We start from the raw sequence: 17,657 nt of genomic DNA on the forward strand, positions 1-17,657 counted from the left end.
ACACATGACAGCAGAGTGGTGTCAGCTGCAGTGGGCAGGACCAGGCTGCCGAGGGGCACCGAGTTTGGCCCTTGCAGCACTCATGCTGCCCACCAGCCCGTGGGGGCTGCTCCCTTTTCCTGCCCCGGATGGGCCTCTTGCTGCAGCCCTGGTGGGTGGATGTGTGGGGGTTGGGGCTGCCAGCCCAGTGAGGGCTGCTGGGAGCTCAGGGCTGTGCCCTCCGTGCCCCTGCCTGGTGCACACTGCTGCGTCTGAGTTCTCTCTCTTCTGGGTTATGCCAAAAAAAAGCCTTTATTGTCACTTCCAATATTTTGTTCCTGCTTCTGCCCGTGGCTGTGCTGCTGAGCCTGGGTGGATCCAGGTGTGGTTCTGGGGTGGGGACTCCTGGCACCATCTGTGTGAGCTCTGAATTGATCCGGTGGTGCCCGTGAGCTGTGGGGCGACTTCTGTGACAGCCCCAGAGCCCTCTGAGACCTTCTTTGGCCCTTTCAGATATGAGAAGTGTTCACTGGTGATTAATTCCAATAGAGGAAACGGAACCTAACGTCGCTGATGTTCCGCTGGGTGAAGGAGTTCCAGATGTAAAAGGTGAGGGGAGCGTTGAGAGATGAAAGAGTGTGAAGAAATGGGCAGAAATAGGAACGATTTTGGGGCCAGTGGCACTGCTTTGTGAGGAAGTGCAGGGATGGATGGCCCCAAACTGGGAGAGCTACATTTCCAGGGAGAGAAAGAAGTGTTCAGCAGCAGCGTGCTGAGTGCTGAGAGCCGGCAGTGACTCATCTAATCGAGTTGTGCAGGTGTTGGAGGAAATAGATCCAAGCACCTCTCCCTCCCAGGCGGCTCTTTAGGCCGATCCCAAATCCAATTGTTCTGCAATAGATGCGAACGTGGCCGAGGGCGGCAGCGGGCACGGAGCGGCTGAGACTCATCGCTCTTAAACTCCAGATTTAATTTGGGCTGATGAGGAATGTGATCAATGAGACGATGGCAAACGCAGACTTCACAGAGAGACAAACGCATCTCTGGGCCGAGGCCGCAGCCCCAGGAGCCTCCCTGTGTGTGTGCTGCTCCCCGCTGCGTTCCCACTGCTCCTCCACGGGGTCCTCCTCCCCTCTTCCCCTCTGACCCTGTTGGGGTCTGGGGAGGATGGAGTGCAGGGCACCTCCAGCTCTGCGCCGGGGAGAGAAACAAACAGCTCTCGGGATGTGAATAATTTATACAGTCAGGTGAAGGCAGAGTGAGCTGAGGCTCTGATGAAGGAGAGGTGGACCGATCCTGGGAGCCGCTCTACACCCCAACACTGTCACCCACAGCAGTGGGGTGTCCGTCCACGGACCCATTCTGCAGTGCAGAAATGGGATGAAGTGCTCAGGGGGACGCGTGCACTCAGTGCTGCAGCCCCCCTCCCCCCCCCCCCCGGAATAACAACGCCCCGTGCAGCAAAACAACGCGTGGCCTTAACCCAGATTCCCAGCACAAATAATCCAGATCAGCAGCGCTGTGCTGCGAGGAATCTCGGAGTATTCTGGGTGTGAAAGCAGCAGCACTTCCCCCCTCCCCTCATTTATTTGGGGTTCCGTGTGGTGCAGTTTTGCCCGATGGCTCTGAGGTCTCCGCGGGGAGCGGGGCCGGACCCCGGTGGGCGGCACCGAGCGGAGGTGATGGAGGGGCAGCAGTGGGAGCGTGCAGACCCCACTGAGCGCTGCGTGTTCCTCCCCCTGGCACAGCTCCTGCTGCCGTTGGGCTCAGCGTCCCCGGCCATCCGACCCCGGTGTGTTTTGGCCGAGCGCGTTCCCCTGCGCTCCCCTCCGCCGAGCAGCGCTGCGGGGAAACGCGGCTCTCACGGCTGCATCCTCAGCATCCTTCCCCTGCGGGCGCTCAGCGTCGCCTGCCCCTCACCCCGGGTGCTTCGGAGATAACCGTGGGACGGGTTCGGATCAGATACGAGAACACGCTGGAGAGAAACGCCGCGAGCGGATGGGGCACGGGGGGGGCAGGCTGTCTGCAGCACCCCGGGAGCAGCTGTGCACGGAGCTGCCGTCCCCTCATGGCACCGCCGCGGTTGATCGATGGGCGCTGTAATTATCCCGGGGATGGGGGGGAAGGCCGTGCGGGATGGGGGCGGGGGAGCCGTTGGACGCCCTGGGGAGGCCCTGAGCACGGGGGTGGGTGTGGGAGAGGGGGGGCACTGGGAATGGGGGCACTCTGGAGAAGCCGCTGTGCTGGGGGGACCTGAAAGATACCCGCCGCGGGGTAGTCCGATGTAGAGGTGCCCAGTGGGGCTGGCGCATGGGCGGGCACCAGGACCCCCCCCCACCCCCCCCCGCCGCTCCGTTGCCGCCCCGGTGGGCAGGGCCGGGCCGGGCCGGGGGAGGCGCCGAGCGGCGGAGCGGGGAGAGCGCGGCGGGGCCGAACCGGGAGCGCGCGGCGGGGCCGGGAACGGCCGCATCGGGAGCGGAGCGGGAGCGCCGCGCTCTGCCCGCACCGATCCGCGCCGCACAGCACCGCACCGCACGGAGCCGGGGGTGAGCGGGGCCGGGGATGCGGAGGGAGCGGCTGCGGGTGGGGACGGAGCGGCGCCGGGAGGCGGCGGAGAGCGGCGACGGAGCGCGGAAAGGCGGCGTTGGGGACGCGCTGTCCCCGCACCTGCCGCCCCCCGCAGACCGCTCCCGGCCCCGCACCGCCCCGCGCTGGGGCTGCCCGCATCCGGGGCGCGTTACCGCAGCTTTTCGGTGGGGGTGAATGAGTCATGGAAGCCATTCTCCCTTTCTTTCCATCTTTTTTTTTTTTTTTTTTTTTTTGGGGGGGGGTCTCTTTGTTCGCGTTTTGGTGATGAAATGATGGGGATAAGGAAAGGCTCTGCACGATGGAGGGCTGTGGCACAGCGGCTGTGGGAGCCCCACTCATTTTGCATGCATTTCCCTGCTCGAGCCAGGGGATACAATGGGAATTATTTTAAATACGCCTCATGCAAGGTGCTCATTTGCCCAGCGTGCGTGTGCCACACCGCTCTCCCCCTGCTCGCTGCAGGGAGCCCTACCATTTTCTCCTGACACAATTAATGGGATTTTTAAGGCTGCTCCCACTCAGAGGGAAAAAACCCAGGTACAAAGGGCAGCGCGGGTCTGATGGCTTCTGCTCGTGCCGAGCACAAAGAAATGGAGCCCAGAAGCTGCGCTGCGCTTTGTGGCACCGAGCCGGTGCCGGGGATGCCACTGTGGGTTTTGGGCGGAGGGGTGGCTGTGCTGGTGGCCCCATTCCCGGGGCAATGGTTCCCCGGCAATGGGGAAACTGAGGCAGAGCTCAGGAGCGGCGGGAGGGCCTATTTCCCGGTGCGGGAGGACGCGCGGACGTCGGCACGAGGGGGACGCGGCCGTGGTGGGACGGTCCTTCCCCGTCCCCCCGCGGTGGGAGGGGGCGGCCGTCGTCCCGGTGTCACGCGGTGCTCGCTCCTCCCGCAGGCTGCTGCCCGCGCCGGGGCCATGTCGTCCTCCGACGAGGAGACCCTCAGCGAGCGGTCGTGCCGGAGCGAGCGGTCGTGCCGGAGCGAGCGGTCGTACCGCAGTGAGCGCTCGGGCAGCCTCTCCCCGTGCCCCCCCGGGGACACCCTGCCCTGGAACCTGCCCCTGCACGAGCAGAAGAAGCGGAAGAGCCAGGACTCGGTGCTGGACCCGGCTGAGAGGGCGGTCGTCAGGGTCGCAGGTAACACGGTGCCCGGGGCGGGGGTCTCCCAGCGGCGGTGCCGTCCCTGACCCCATAGCGCCGCAGCACAGGATGCCGCGTCCGGAGTGGGGAGAGCGTGGTCAGGGTGACCCTGGCGTGGCGGCCATCGGCTGCCGTTGGGTACTGGTTGGCATGGGTTGGGGTGGATGGAAGGCTCTTGATGGGTGTGTTTGTGCCCAGAGGTTGGGAATGGTGCTCACAAGTGAGCTGGGGGGGCAGGGGGACGTGGCCTTCGGGGCCAGTGAGGTTTGGCTCCGTGGTGGCTTTCAGCATGGCTGCGGCTCGGGTCCTGCTCTCAGCTGATGATGGGACACCTCCAGGGCTCATCGGGTGACGTTAGGAGGCCTCATTATGTTCTGAGTGGCTCCTCGCTGGAGCAATGCCCCTGGTCAGAGTCGGGCAGGAATTCGCCCTGGGAGCTCTGGGGTTTCCTCCCGGCTTTGGCAGTGTGCTGGGGCTGCTCCTTTGCCCCAGTGGCTTTTGGGGACCAAAGTGCCACACTGAGCCCTGACTGCGGCTGATGGCACAGCAGCTCCGGGACCCCCCGAGGGCTCTTGGGGTGCAGCCCGTCCCGCAGGGAGGAGGAGGAGGAGGACGCTGGCTGCTGTACTGGCATGTTGGCACCTCCAGACCCCTCCAGGGCACCCCAGGAAAACCCCAGGCCCTGACTTGGGTCTGCCCATGGCAAAGCCTGAGACGGACCGAGCCCCCAGCGCCCACCAGCCCCCACCTCCCCAGCACCCGTCCCCAGCACCGGCACACGGGGCTGTGTGCGCTCTCACGTGCTCTGGGCAGGAAGAACCAGTTGATTCAAATGAAGGCTCTGCAAGCGCCGTCTGGGACCGAGGGGAGGCAAATGCATAGGGAGCGGCCCGGCCCTGCCCCACCGCCGGCGCCGCGGGCAGCGAACAGCCCGCCCCGTCCTGCCCCAGCCCCGTCCCACCGGCCCGGCCCCTCCGCGGGCACCGGGACCGCGACGCCGAGCAGCCGTCGTCGCGCTGGGTCGATCCGACCCATGATTAAAGGCGAAGGGATGTCACCAAATCCGGACTCATGCAGATTTCCCATTAAAAATAACTCGCGCGGTGCAACTCGACAGCTCCGAGCCGGGAAGAAAGAGTTGGAGACAGTTTGGTGTCAGCGGTTTGCAAAGGAGCTGCAGTGTTGATTCGGAGCTTTGCATTACACAACGCTCTCCCACAGCCGGGGGGGGAATCGGCCCCTTTGGGTCCGGGCGGGGGACAGCGGCTGCCCCGGCTCTGGGATCTGCGGGCGGTGCGGGGACACTGAGGGCACGGCGTTGGGGTCGTGCACTGCTCTTACCCCACCCCACCCCCCCGCGCTCTCTGTGCCCCGGGGCAGTGCGGTGGCACCGCCGGGACGGAGCGCGGGGACGGGTGGTCACGGTGCCCTCCATGGTCACTGGAGCGAGAAATGGGGACGTGGCGGTGTCCCGGTCCGGGCAGAGCGGCACTGGGGCCGCGTGTCCCCCTGGGGGCGACAGCTGCGGTGGGGGGGACTGCTCTTCAAAGACCCCAAACACGTGTACGGGTGGGACTGGAGCAGTGCTGGGCGACGCCGGGTGATGCCGGCGGGTGGTGCTGGGTGGTGATGGCGGGCAGCGCTGGGTGCGGCAGCCCCCGGCGGCAGTGGCCGCGTTTTCCGCTCCGGACGCGGTTGCGGGGACTGCTCGGGGTCCTTTGTCCCTCGGGAGCGGAGCGGCCGCGCACAGCGCATTATGTGCGGGGGGGGGCGGCGCTGCGGGGGGGGCCGAAGGGGATCCCGGGGAGGGGTCGCGGTCCCCGCTGAGCTCCGTGCGCGGGCACGGGGAGATGGGGCGGCGGACACGAGCGGTGCCGCGCCGGGTGCGGGGCCGTCCCCGGGGGATGCGGGGCCGCCGGGCGTTGGGTGCGGGGCGGCGGCGGTGCCAAAGCGGCGCGGAAAGGGGCTTTGTGCGTCGCCATGGTTACCGCTCTCTCGGCGCCGGTTGCCATGGGAACGGCGCGGCCGAGGCCAAAAAGCCGCGTCCTGCGGCGGCCCCAAACGCCGGGAATCGCCCCATCGGGAATGGGAGGGTGGGAGGGGGCGGAGCCGGGGGGAGGGGGACGAGCACAGCATCCCCGGTGCACCGCGGGCAGCGAGGAACACCGGGACTCCGCGCTGGGGATGCACGGGGGACGGGGGGATGCGCTGCGTGTGGGGCTCCGGGTGTGCGGGGTTCACTGGGCCGTACCGGGCCGTACTGCGGCGCGCTCTGCCCCGGGCGGTGCCGCTCCCGTTCTACCGCCAGAGGTCGCGGCACTCCCGGTGCCGCGGTCGGTGGGGCGGGGCCAGAGTCGGGCAGAGCCAATCATGGGGCGTATTCTGCAGGAGGCGCGGCCTCGGGGGGGCGTGGGGGCGTGGCTCGATCTGTGGGCGTGGCCTCGGCGCGTGTGGGCGTGGCCGTGGGCGGCGCGGGGCGGCGGCGCGGGGCGGAAGCGGGGCCGCGCAGATCGGCACAGTGCGCCGCGCCGGGCGCTGCTCCGAGGCCGCCGGCACAAAGGCCGCCATGGCCGGGTACGTGCCGGGGCTGCTCCCGGCCAACCGCAACCAGGAGAAGGAGTTCGTGCAGGCCTACGAGGATGTGCTGGAGCGCTATAAAGGTACGGGCGGTCCGCCGGGCCCGGCGCTGCCCCGGCGTGTCCCCGGCTCCCGGTCGCGGTGCTCCGGTTTTGTGCGTGGGGCGGGCGGACGGCTCCGCGCCCCGCGTGGGCTCCTCGCGGCTCCGCTGCCCCCGCGCGGCGGTGCGGTGCGGTGCGCGGTCCCGGTGCGCTCGCGCCGTGTGTCGGTGCGGGGCCGCGCGGGGCCGGCGGTGATTGTGCACTTCTGCCGGCGGCGGTCGGTCCCCGGGGCCGCGCGTTTCCCGCGGTGTGACCGTTTTTCTCTGCCCGGGTCCCTCCTGTGAACCCCCCCGGGCCGGGGGTGGGGAGGGCGGAGTGACCCCGCGGTGCCCAACGGGCGCTCCGACGGTCGCGGCCCCGGAGGAGGTGGTGCTCAGCGCCGGGGCCGCGTGGCACGGCCGTGCTCCGCTCCTCCGCTCCGGACCGGGCCGTGGTGCGCTGGGTCGGCTGGGAATACCCGGCCGGGGCTGGCGGAGCGCCGGTCACGGGTTCCCTTCGGCGTAGGGGAAATGAGTGTTTATCGATGGCTGAGCTTTTCCTGTGCCTTCTTTTCCTTCCCAGCTCCCCGCCTTTCCCAGGACGTCTCACTGTTGCTGTGAGCGCAGTGTGGAAGCGATCCGTGGGGTTTTGGGGCTGCTGGGTGCTGCCTCATCCCCGCTGCGGGGCTCACCTCGCCCTGCTGGGGTACAGGTGTATCCCTGGCTCATCCCTCCGTCCCCTCATCCTTTAGGAGTGGCCCCAGGCCCTCAGCACGGGGCAGGTGGGCTCCCTGAGGTGGGGAGCAGCTTTCTGCCCGGAGCTGTGCGATACAAAATAGCCTCAATGGTTAAAATGAGGAGTGGGGCCTCTGCGTGGAGTGGGCCGTCGTGTCCCGCTGCGGCGCGTGCTGGTTTCCCGGCTGTGGATCTGAGCAGGGTTAAGCAGATGGCACATCGCTGTGATTTCTTTATCAGCCTCCCCGTGTAGGCAGCCGAGATGCGGAGCGTGGCTGGGGTGGCAGGTAGGTGTTGTGCAGCACTGCTGCCGGACTGCGCCGTTCAGAGCCGTGGGCGCCGCGTGGGGTCGGCAGCGGCTGCTGCGTGGGGCTGAGCCGTCCCGGGTGGGAGTGGGAGGTGGGGGTGGGAGCGGGGGATGTGTGGGCTGCAATGCTGCGAAGTGGCTCCCGGTGCCCTTGGGGTGCGTGCACTGATTGTGTGGGTCACCTTCAGCCTCCGCTGGGAGCACGGGGACCTCCGTGGCCCTGGCACTCCGTGTGTGAGCGTCCCGCAGAGCGGTGCCGCACCCAGGGGCTCGGTGCCGGCCCCGTTGCCTCATTGCCGGGCGGTGATGCCGCACACATGCCGGGACGTGCAGCCACGTGCTGCTGGGAGCAGTGGTGCAGCCTCTGGGGATGGCCCTGTGCTGTGGGGGGCTCTGAATGGGGGAGGAAGGAGTGCACCTATGGGTACCTGGCACCGGGCTGAGCCCTGTGGGGAATCATGTGCAGGAGTGCAGTCCTGCTGAGTGCCCAGGTGTGCACAGTGCTGCATTTCTGTGCTTGGAGTGCTCAAACATGGACTCATCAATGCTGGTGAAATCCTCCCTTAAGATATTTAGTGTTTCAGGGGGTCATGAGTCGCACTTCAGAGCTCTAGCATCAGCATGCCCATCTCCCAGTCATTTCCCAGTCCTTTTCCTATCCCTCCCTGCTTTCCCTTCTCCGTGGTGCTGTGCGTTGGGGTTGGGGCAGCAGGGGATGGGTGTCACCGTATCTGCCTGACCCGTTGCTGGGGAGGGAACGGTGTCACTGGGCTGGATGAGTCCTTGAGCGGTGCGGAGGGGCAGAACCATGGCACAGATCCACTGGGGGTCTGTGGGGCCTTCCTCTTGTGACAGGGGCTCTTCCCACTGATTCTCTGTGGTGGAGGGCAGCTGGACACTGTGCCCAGGTCTCACCTGCCCTCTCCAGGCTGGCAGGCAGCCCCCAAGGCGCGGGGATGGCAGCTGTGTCTGTTGAGCTGCCGTTACCATTCCATCCTGCACAGATAAACATCATTCCTCGGCGGTGATGAGCACACTGCACGAGGGCTGCGGGGCCGGGCAGCGTTGCAGTGACTGCACCGTGGAAGGAAATGCTTCTTCCTCACAGGAGCTGCCCCCTGCACAGGGCTTGGCACGGTGGAAATGGAGCGGATGCCTCCTGATGGCTCTGCTTTTAGGAGGCAGAGGGAGGTGCTGGCAGCCCTGGTACAGGTGGGCATGGGGGTTGGGAATGGGGCACGGTGTGTGGAGCGCTGCTGGCACAGATGGGGCCGTGGAGCCGCGGTGTTCCCGTGGCAGGACGCACCCTGCCCCGCCTGCACGGCGCTCTGCTGCCTCCGTGGTGCCGTCATCGTCTCCGTGGGACGCGGTGGGGCCTCCGGAGCTGCTCCACCCGCACAGGGCTGTGGCTCTGGGTGCTGTGCTGAGCCCATGTGGGGCAGTGGGTGCTCCATTTTCCAGGAGAATGCTGAATCACTTTGGAGAGCAAAGTGCTGGTGGTCACTGCTGGCACAGACACAGTGCTGTACCTGGAGCAGGAGAGCTTTGATCTCATGTCAGCAGTGGATTGGGGCGGCCGAGAGCCACTGGTGGGACCTCCTCAGTCCTTCCTTCCACAGTGCAGTGTGGGTCTGCACTGGGGCCCTCTCCATCCCTCCTGGTGGGGACATGGAGCTGCTGTGGCTGCTGGGTGCCCGCCAGCCCCGTCCCAGCACTCTCCTTTGTGTCCCTGAGTTCAGTGCAGCGCTCCAACCTCCTGGAGAGAAACATATAAAAGGGATCTTTTTTTTCTCACTGATTCCTGGAAGTGTTCTGATAGCATTGTTTGAATGCTACGGGTGATGAGTCCCTTTATAAGCACCTAAAACAAACCCCAAAGCACCGGGGACTCTGGTTCACAGTTCCTTCTGTCTCTGCAGGAGCGCTCCTGTGGGCTCTGCTCAGGTCTGGGTGCAGTCTGTGGCCACTGACACTGAATCAGCTCTGGTTCCATGGGGATGAACCGACGCTGTCAGCTCAAATCCATCACATCTCCATGAAGGAGCTGCGTGCACCGCCCGCTGCTCAGCGGGGAGTGCTGGGCAGAGCGGGGTGACGCTGGGGCTCACCCCACCTCGCTGAGCTCCATGCTGGGGCTGCATCCCGGCTGTGTTTTCCAGGGAGGATGAGGCAAGCAGCGCTGCAGGGCGAGGAGGGACAGTGGGTGCGATGACAGCGCGGTGACGGCACGCCCGGCACGGGGAGCGGTGCAGCCGTAATTATAGGGCTGAGTGGCTGTCACCTGCACTGCACGTCCCCATCCGGCACGGCTGTACCCCCGTGCCCTGCGGGCTCTGGATGGGGCACAGTCCCACCAGGCTGCCAGCCCGGTTGCACTGGACACTGAGGAGTGATGCTGGGTGCTGCTGGGTGAGCGGCCGGGAGCTGCCCGTGCCCTGGAGCTGCTCAGGGCACTGCTCCCTGCTGTCCCCGCGGGCACCCCGTCCTTTGCCCAGTGCTGCACTGTGTGTCCTTGTCCCATGGCCCCAGCAGGCAGCCTCGCAGCATCCCTGCTTGCAGCATCCCTGCTGGGTGCTGGCCTCCAGCTCCTCCCTCCCTTCCTTCCTTCCTCGCTGGAAGCCCAGAACTGATGTCTCAGCTCTGCCCTCGCCTGTCTGGGGTCCGGGCACGCAGCCAGGGCCCGGGGACGTGCAGGCGGCTCCGGGTCAGGGGAACCCTGTGGAGCAGTGCTCGCTCCCGAAGGCGCAGAGGAAGTTTGTGTTACTGAGCTGGGGAGCGTCGTTCCAAGCTGGGTTGAGGGGTTTTGTGCATGCAGATGGATCCCCTGCGGTGTGGGGCATCTGAGGCTGAGACCCTCTGCTGTCAGGGAGGAGTCAGATGGGAACCGGCCAGGGTGACACATGGGTGTGTGGGACTGGGAGCTGTGTGCCGTGGGACATGGAGCCCACGTGTGCTGCAGCTCCAGGAATTGCATCTGCCCCATCGTTTCTGCTGTTTATTAGCAAAGTGGACCAGTAGGATGTGTGGCTCTGAACGCAGTGCCTTCGTGTTGTTTCCCCCTGGATGAAGCCCGGCTGCCTCTTTCCATTTCTCATTTCCTGTTTGCTGCTCTGTGCTGAGCTCAGCACCGCCTGCCTGGGGCTGCACTGCGCGCTCTGCCCGTGGGGACGGCCCCGCTGATGTCCCTGGGTGCACCTCCTCCTCCCCATGCTGTGTTTTTCCTCTCCAGCAGTTCAGGTGTGGAGAATGATGGAGCACTTCCCATCAGCGCTGGCACAGCTCTGCAGCCTCCCCATGGTTATCCTCTGCTCCGCTTTCCCGGGGCAAGGACCCCGGTCCTGTTTGTCTGCGGGGGCAGGAGGGCAAACTCCCGGCTCTGCAGCTCCAGGTCGGCCGAGGGGGCAACTTCTGTTGTGGGGTTTTGTTTTTTTCCCACTAAAACTGGTGGGAGGTCCCCAGCAGGAAACTGCAGCTCCAGGAGCGCTCTGGCAGCGGGACCTCTCCCCGCAGGAGGCCAAGATGTGGCTGCCGTGCAGGGCTGACCTTGGGCAGCTTTGCTGCAGGAGCCCTCCGCAGGAGCAGCTCCCGTTTGGCCGAGCAGCGATGCCAACACCCGGGGGCACTGCTGTGGGAGACGCGGCCGTCCCGCACCGCTCTCCTTGCAGGCGGCTCCGGGCGCTGCACGTGCAGACATCCCAGCCCCGGCTGCTCGGGATGCCTGCGATTCCTGCTGCACAGCAGTTGTTGTGCTGGGGAGGCTGGGATTCCTCGGGCTGGGGCTGTGAGCTCGCTCCCTGCCCCGTCCCCATGGCTGCACAGCTCCGGGCCAGCTGAGTGCTCTGCAGGCCGGGCATTCCCAGCGTTCCCCAGGGGAGAGGAGCCGGGATGCTGGGGAGCGGGCCCGGCGTCAGACCCACGCTGCCTTAACCCCATCGGGGTGGAGGAGAGGGGCTGTGTTCCTCCCCAAACCACCACCACCCCGTGGGGTGAGGGCGCAGGCAGTGGGGTTGGCCGTGTCTGTGGCACCTCCTGCCTTTACTGCCCCGAGGGACAACGCGACGAAGCGAAGGTGACAGCTCCTCAGGCACTGGGGGGACCCGCAGCGGTTGGATGCAGCCGCTGCATCCTGTCCTGTGCCCGGGGTTTGCTGGAGCAGCAGCACTGTGCTGTGTTGGGTGCCCCGGTGCCGTCCCAGCTCTCCCCTTTCCCAGGAAGGGAGAGAAGTGAATGCCCTCGGATGCTCCGCAGCCGCTCTGGTCCCGGTTCCCAGCTTCGTTCCCACTGCAGCACGAGGCCGGTGCTGGGGGACGGCAGCTCGGCGTCCCCACACCGGGAGCGGGGCCCTAGGGTGGCTGTGCTGCTTTCTGTCCCCACATTCCCTCTGTCAGCAAGAAATGGATTTTTAGGATTTTTGGGTTGTTTTTTTTTTTTCCTTCTGTGTTTTTCCAGAGGAAAATTCCACGGTGCTATTTATAGTGGTGACAGCTCGGCCTCCTGCAGCAGCCTCGCTCTGCTCCCTGTGCTGCCCGATGGCAGCCGGGGGTCCCGGGGTCCGGGGCTGTGCTGCAGTGCTGGTGCAGCTCCCGCTGTCTGTGGGCTGTTCTGTGCGGCTGCTCTGCACTGCTCAGCTCTGCTTCTCCTCGGCAGAAGGGACAAATGGGATGGATGGGCTGTGTCCCTCTGGGCTGCAGCTGCCCCCAAAGCGGTGTCACCGTGCCCCGGTTGTAGGGGGAGCGGTGTCACCCAGGCCCTCCGTGTGCCCGGCCGTGCTTCCCGGGGCACACTCAGGAGCAGCGTTGGCTGTCGGGTCGGTGGACCAGCAGCTGTGAGGAGCAGAAGCACTGTTGGGGTTCACTGGGTTCGAGAAGGAAGGGGATGACACAGTGTGCATCGCCTGCAGTGCGGAGTGGGGCTGGTCCAGGCTGGGCCGACCGGTTCTGGCTGTGTGTGGGCAGTGCAGATCTGCATAGGGCCGCTCGCTGTGGGGCCGCACTGGGGTTCTGTGTGGGGCTGGGACCGTGGGGTCTCCACGCAGCGCTGCGCAGTGGGTGTTGCTCAGCTCCCTGTGCAGGCGGCACAGGGGGAACGCGATGTGTGTGCAGTGATGCTGTGCCCCCCCCCCCCGGTGCGGCCCTGAACGCGATCCCCTTTCCCGTCGATTCGCTCGTGGCCTGTGGGGGCTTTTGCCCCCCCCCCATTCCCAGCCTGAAATACCTCCGGGACACCCGATCCCCGGACCCCCGCCGGGGCAGGTGCTGGGGGCCGGGCGTGCGGCTCATTTGCAAGGAGGAGGGGTGGCCTCATCCAGGGTAGGATCAGGAAGCGCAGGGCAGGGCTGCGGTGGCCAAAGGGCAGCGGCGGTGGGGCGAGGGAGCACCGCCAGCCCCACGCGTCCCGCTGAGCCGCGGGGCTCCGGGCAGCGCCATGGACTCGGAGAAGTACCGGAGGTTCCTGGGCGGCATCAGCACCCTGAGAGGTACGGCCGCCCCGGGGGTGAGGGGCTGAGCTGGGACCCCCTCCTGACCCGGGGGAGCTGCCCACGGGGCGGGATCCGGAGGGAAGCCGTTCCCCCCCCCGGGATGCGCGGGGATGGCTGCGGGAGGGGCCGCGGCTCCGCTCCGCTTCCCGGGTTTGTCTTTGCTTTGGGCACTGGGGCCGTTTCTGGGCACAAAGCGGCGGCCCCGGGTAACGCAGCCCTGCAGGGAGCAGAGGAAGCACAGGCTTGCGAATAACAATGAGAAGTGGCTGTGCCGTGGGGCGGTGGCACACAGCGGCTTTGCTCTCACTGCTGCTCCTCCGCCCTGAGCGCTGCGTTCTGTGCTGGGCCGCGGCCCTTCCCTCTGAGATCTGCCCGGGGCAGCTCTGGGGGCTCTGGGGACGGGGACGTGCCCCGCTTTTTTTCTTTCCTTTCTTTCCCTTTTTCCCTTTTCCGTTCCTGCTTTTTTGCTCGGGGACCCCCAGCCCCTCCCGCAGCCGCACGCAGGTACTGCGATCCGCCGTGCCGCGCTGGGGAAGGAGGCAAGCATCCGGGACGCCGTCGTCCCGTGGCCCCGCAGTGTCTCCCCCCCTGCAGCCCTCCCCGGTACGGCCGGGCTGCGCCAGCTGATCCCGCTGCACGCCGAGGTGAATCAGTCCCATGTTTAATGTAGCAGGGAGTTGTCCTCGGCCGCGGGGGTTAACCCCGTGCCCGACAGCTGCCCGCGCTGTGGCGGCCGGGAGTGCGGCCGCTCGCTGTGGTGCGGCGCCCATCGTTAAGGGCTCCTGCGCTGCGGATCAGCGCTCGAGGAGCGCGACGTCGCAGTGCGTGTGCCCCCACGCGGGGAGTGGGGGGGACCCGTTTGTGCACTGTGCCGCGGGACGTGGCCGCGTCGCTCCTATCGCGGCGGTGCTTCGATTCCCGGAGCTCTGTGCTCGGCGCCGGGCGGGGATCCCCGGAGCGGAGCAGCGGGGCTGCACGGAGCCGCCGGGAGGAAAGGGTTCATTGCCGGCTTGGTCTCTTTTCTCATCTCCCCCCATCCCTATTCATCTCCACCGGGAGGTGGAGGCAGCGGCGGATATTGGAGCTGGGGCCGTTTCGTATGTAAATGGATGAGCGGAGCACCGGCCCCTGACCCCCGGCGCGGTGCCAGCGGCGGTGCCAGGTCCCAGCGGGCCCCCCCATCCCCCCCGGCCCCTGTCCCTCCGCCCGCGTGGTGCTGCCGGCTCCCAGCCCGGCGCTGCGGACAAAGGATGCTGCCCCCCCACCCCACCCCGGCCGTGGGGCGCCGCCCCCAGCCCTATATCCGCCGGTTTGGGGTGCTGGGTGGGATGGGAACGGGCCCCTCCCCTGCTGCTGTGGGGCTGTCGGTCGTTTTGGGGAGCGGAGGAGGTAATGTAGGTCGGCCAGCCCTGCCTGGATGCTTCCTGTCTCGGGTTTCCCGGGGCAGCCGACTGTCACGGCCCCGAGGTGACGAGAGCCCCGGGCTCGGCTCAGGATCCCATTTGATTACAAATTTATTGCCGGGTTAATTTTATCCGCGGTGCCGTGACGACGGCCGGTTTCACTTTCTCCGAAGTTCGCTCTTTGCTGGGAAGCCGAATAAAAGCCGGCATCTTTTTGTCCTCCTCGGGGCGCCCGGGCTGCTCCCCCCGCTCCGTCTGACCTTGTCACTGCCACGTGCTTTCCCCGAGGGAGCCGGGCTCAGATTTTCCCCGTGTCAAAGCATCCTCGCGTGGCCCTCTGCTCGGCCCCGCAGCCGCTGGGCGCGTGCGGAGCTCTGTGTGCAGGGCTGCTCCTGCCTGAGCCGTGCTCGGTGCTCTCAGCTGTCTGCGAGGGAGCAGGAGTGCTCCTGCATCCCTCATGCTCTGCTGCTGGAGCTCCTGCTCGTGCCTGACCCCACAGGCGCTGCGGGCTCTGGGGATGAGGGCTGCGTGGTCCCACAGCGTAGCGGTGCTGAACTGCAGGCGTCATTGCTGCCCTTGTGCGGGTGATGCTCTGGGCTGTGTGGTGTCACTCACTGCTGTGGCTGCACACTGGCTCTGATGAGCTCTGTGCTGCCCAGATGTGCTCAGACCCAGAAGTTGAAGGGCAGGTGGGCATTGGGTGTGGGAAGGAGCTTCGGGCAGCAGCTGTACCCCTCCATCCCTGAGTGTGCAACACCGGGCAGTGCTGTGAACGCTGAGGCCGACCCGGTGGGTTTCTGCTGAGGAAATGGGATGCAGCACGGTGTCCCAGGAGAGGTGTGGGGGACGGAGCCGAGCCCTGCCTGCAGCTCGTGGCCCCCACACCCCCCCGCCAGCGATCGCTTTCGTCCCATCATGTGATGGCTTCCCCCGGCTCAAGGTGGCCGGGTGCGATAAGGGATCCGGGGCCACCATCTGCCCTGGGGGCGGGGGCCGGGCGGGCTGGGGCTGCTGTGGGGTGCTGAGGGCGGTCTGTGGGGTTACGGCGGTGCCACCACCACCTCGGGCGGCTGTGTGCTGTGGGCAGGGCCTGCACAGCCCTCCAAAGAGCATCACAGGGCATCTGCTGGGCCGGCGGGACTCTGCAGCTGTCACTTTAACAGAGCTGCCTGAGAAACGTTAGCAACCGCATTATTTCATGCGTTTTTTAATGGGGATTAAATTTCTCCGTGGGAGAGCAGGTCTCCAGGGAACAGAGGTGTCGGCCCCCGCCTCCCCTGCTCCTCTAATCCCGAATTCCTGCGTGCTGCAGTGAGGAGCTGGAGCAGCAGCTGCCAGCGGGTGATCCTGTGCTCCCCATTGGGAGCTCCACGCAGCGAATGTACCCCGAGTGCGTCCCCATCGCTCCTGGAGCAGTGATGGTTGTGTGCCTTCCCCTGCAGAGCAGATCCCACAGCGTCCACGGGCAGCAGGGCTCCGCCGTGGGGCAGCGTGCTGGCGGTGGGGTGGGAGCTCTGCTGTGCTGGTCCCCAACCACACTGCCCTGGGTGCTGGCATCGCCGTGTGCCCACCCACCCCCTCGGTGCTAATCAGGTTTCACGCTGCTTAGTTGGGAGATCTAATGAGATCAGGGCTTGAGGTTGTCTGCCTGCCCTCTATTTATAGGGGAAAGCGAGAGAATCCGCCGCTGCGCTCCCGTTGACCTCAATTTTCAGATGGAGCTCCGCACATCTCATGCCCAGGGTTGCAGGTCCCAGTGTGGGTCAAACCCTGTGCCCGGGGCAGCGTTGTGCTTTGGGGTGACGTGGTGGCCCGGTGCTCCCACCTGAGGTTCCCTGCTTCTCTGTGCTGTGACACACGGCTGTCATGGGGAGTGATGTGGGGCCGTGTGTGGGCTGTGCCCTATGTAAACGCAGTGCCGGCCCCGCACGCTCAGGACAAAGCGTGGACAGATCCCACTCACCCAACGTTTTCCTATTTCCCCTGCTGCCAAGAGGCCTCCGGCTCCAGTTAGAATAACAAGCCTGTTTGCAGAGACACCAGGCCTTTTGTTAGCCGGCAGAAAAAGGGTTTTGATTCAGGCCTCTCCCCCCGCCAGCTTTCCTGCTTCCTAAGCTGCTGTGGGAAGTGCAGAGCTTGGCCTTGAGCGGCCACGCGGGCTCCGCCGCGCTGTCTGCATTGGGTTCGTCCGTCTGTCCGTGCCGGGCACGGCTCCAGCCCTGCCGTGGGTCGGGGTGCAGGATGCCACGCAGTGCCATGCTGGTCCAGGGCTGTGCTGTGTGGTCCTTCTCACGTCGCTCCCTGCCGAGGTGACAGCGGGGCGTGCTGGGAATGAAGGAGCTGCTGTTTACCCGACGGTGGCTCGGCTCCGCGGAGGTGTGCTGTCCCCATGGCCGCAGGGCGAAGGGAGGGACCCGGAGATGGCATCGGCTTCCTCGTCCTCCCCCGTGCTGGGAACGCTGCCACCTCGCCGTGTCGGCACAAGCCCCTGGGAAGGCGGGCGAACACGTGTGTGCTGTGGGCGTGCGGCCGGGCCGGCCGTGGGGGCCGCCTCTCCCCTGCACACAGCCCGTCCCCGTCCTCACGCCTCACCCAGCTCCTGTCCCATCTCCTGGATGGGGGCCGCGCGCTGCCCGCCCGCTTTGGAGTTCCCCCGGGGTTTGGAGCTGTGCCGTGAGCTGCCAGCGCCCGGTGACACAGCGGGGAAAGACTGCTCAGAAGTGGGAAGCGATGAAATAATGCCTGAAGCTCTGCGTCAGCAGAAAGCCGACGGCCGCAGCCGTCAGCCCGGGGTGCTGGCAGGGGAGCACGGCGCAGGTTAACACGAAGGAAGGAGTGATGGGACTGACCGAACCCAGCGCTGCGTGCTTGGGTTCGTGCTGTGGGGAGCTGAGGTGGAGGGGTTCTGGAGGAGATCCCACCCCAGCTGCTTCATGGAGTGCTGCATCGTGTGCATCCACACCGCCCGTGACCTCCCTGCAGGGCTCTGTCACCCTGGCTGCAGGAGGGGGTTTCCCACATCATTTCGGGGTCCCCCGGACCTGTGGAGATGTGGTGCTGATGGCTTGTCACCCCCTGTAGGAAGCTGCTGGACCTAGAACATCAGGATCTGCCCACAAAGGAGAGGCTGAGCTCCGTGTGGTGCTGGCTGCTCCTGTTCCTGCTCCGGTTCAGGGGAAGCTCACCACAGATGCAGAGGAAAATGTTCTCCTCCTGAGTTATTTCAGCTCTGTGGGGCCCTGGGCCTGAGGCCCCAACCCAAGGGTTAACAGTGAGCCTCTCTCCTGGGGAATGATTAAGCCGTGAGCAGGTGGCAGTGCAGTGCTGCTGTTTGCTTTGCAGAGTGAACGCCAGCAGGAGCCACGTTTGCTT

At 66.2% G+C, this 17,657-nt stretch overlaps 1 protein-coding gene across 5 annotated transcripts in view; it reads left to right on the forward strand.

Moving 5' to 3' along the window:
* Positions 1–3,482: 3,482 nt before the first annotated feature.
* MACF1 (microtubule actin crosslinking factor 1) overlaps positions 3,483–17,657 on the forward strand; it is a 106,777-nt gene continuing 92,602 nt past the window's right edge. For 4 of the 5 annotated variants that reach the window (XM_065744624.1, XM_065744628.1, XM_065744630.1 and 1 more), the window contains exon 1: positions 3,483–3,702. In XM_065744624.1, the coding sequence (XP_065600696.1) occupies positions 3,483–3,702 (220 nt within the window). Of the gene's footprint in view, positions 3,703–6,230; positions 6,366–17,657 lie in introns of those variants that run through there. The other variant, XM_065744627.1, reaches the window with a different exon arrangement.

This window comes from Cyrtonyx montezumae, unplaced genomic scaffold, assembly GCF_038088225.1.
Source record: "Cyrtonyx montezumae isolate F1298 unplaced genomic scaffold, pur_monq_1.0 scaffold_31, whole genome shotgun sequence".
NCBI classification, from domain to species: Eukaryota; Metazoa; Chordata; class Aves; order Galliformes; family Odontophoridae; genus Cyrtonyx; species Cyrtonyx montezumae.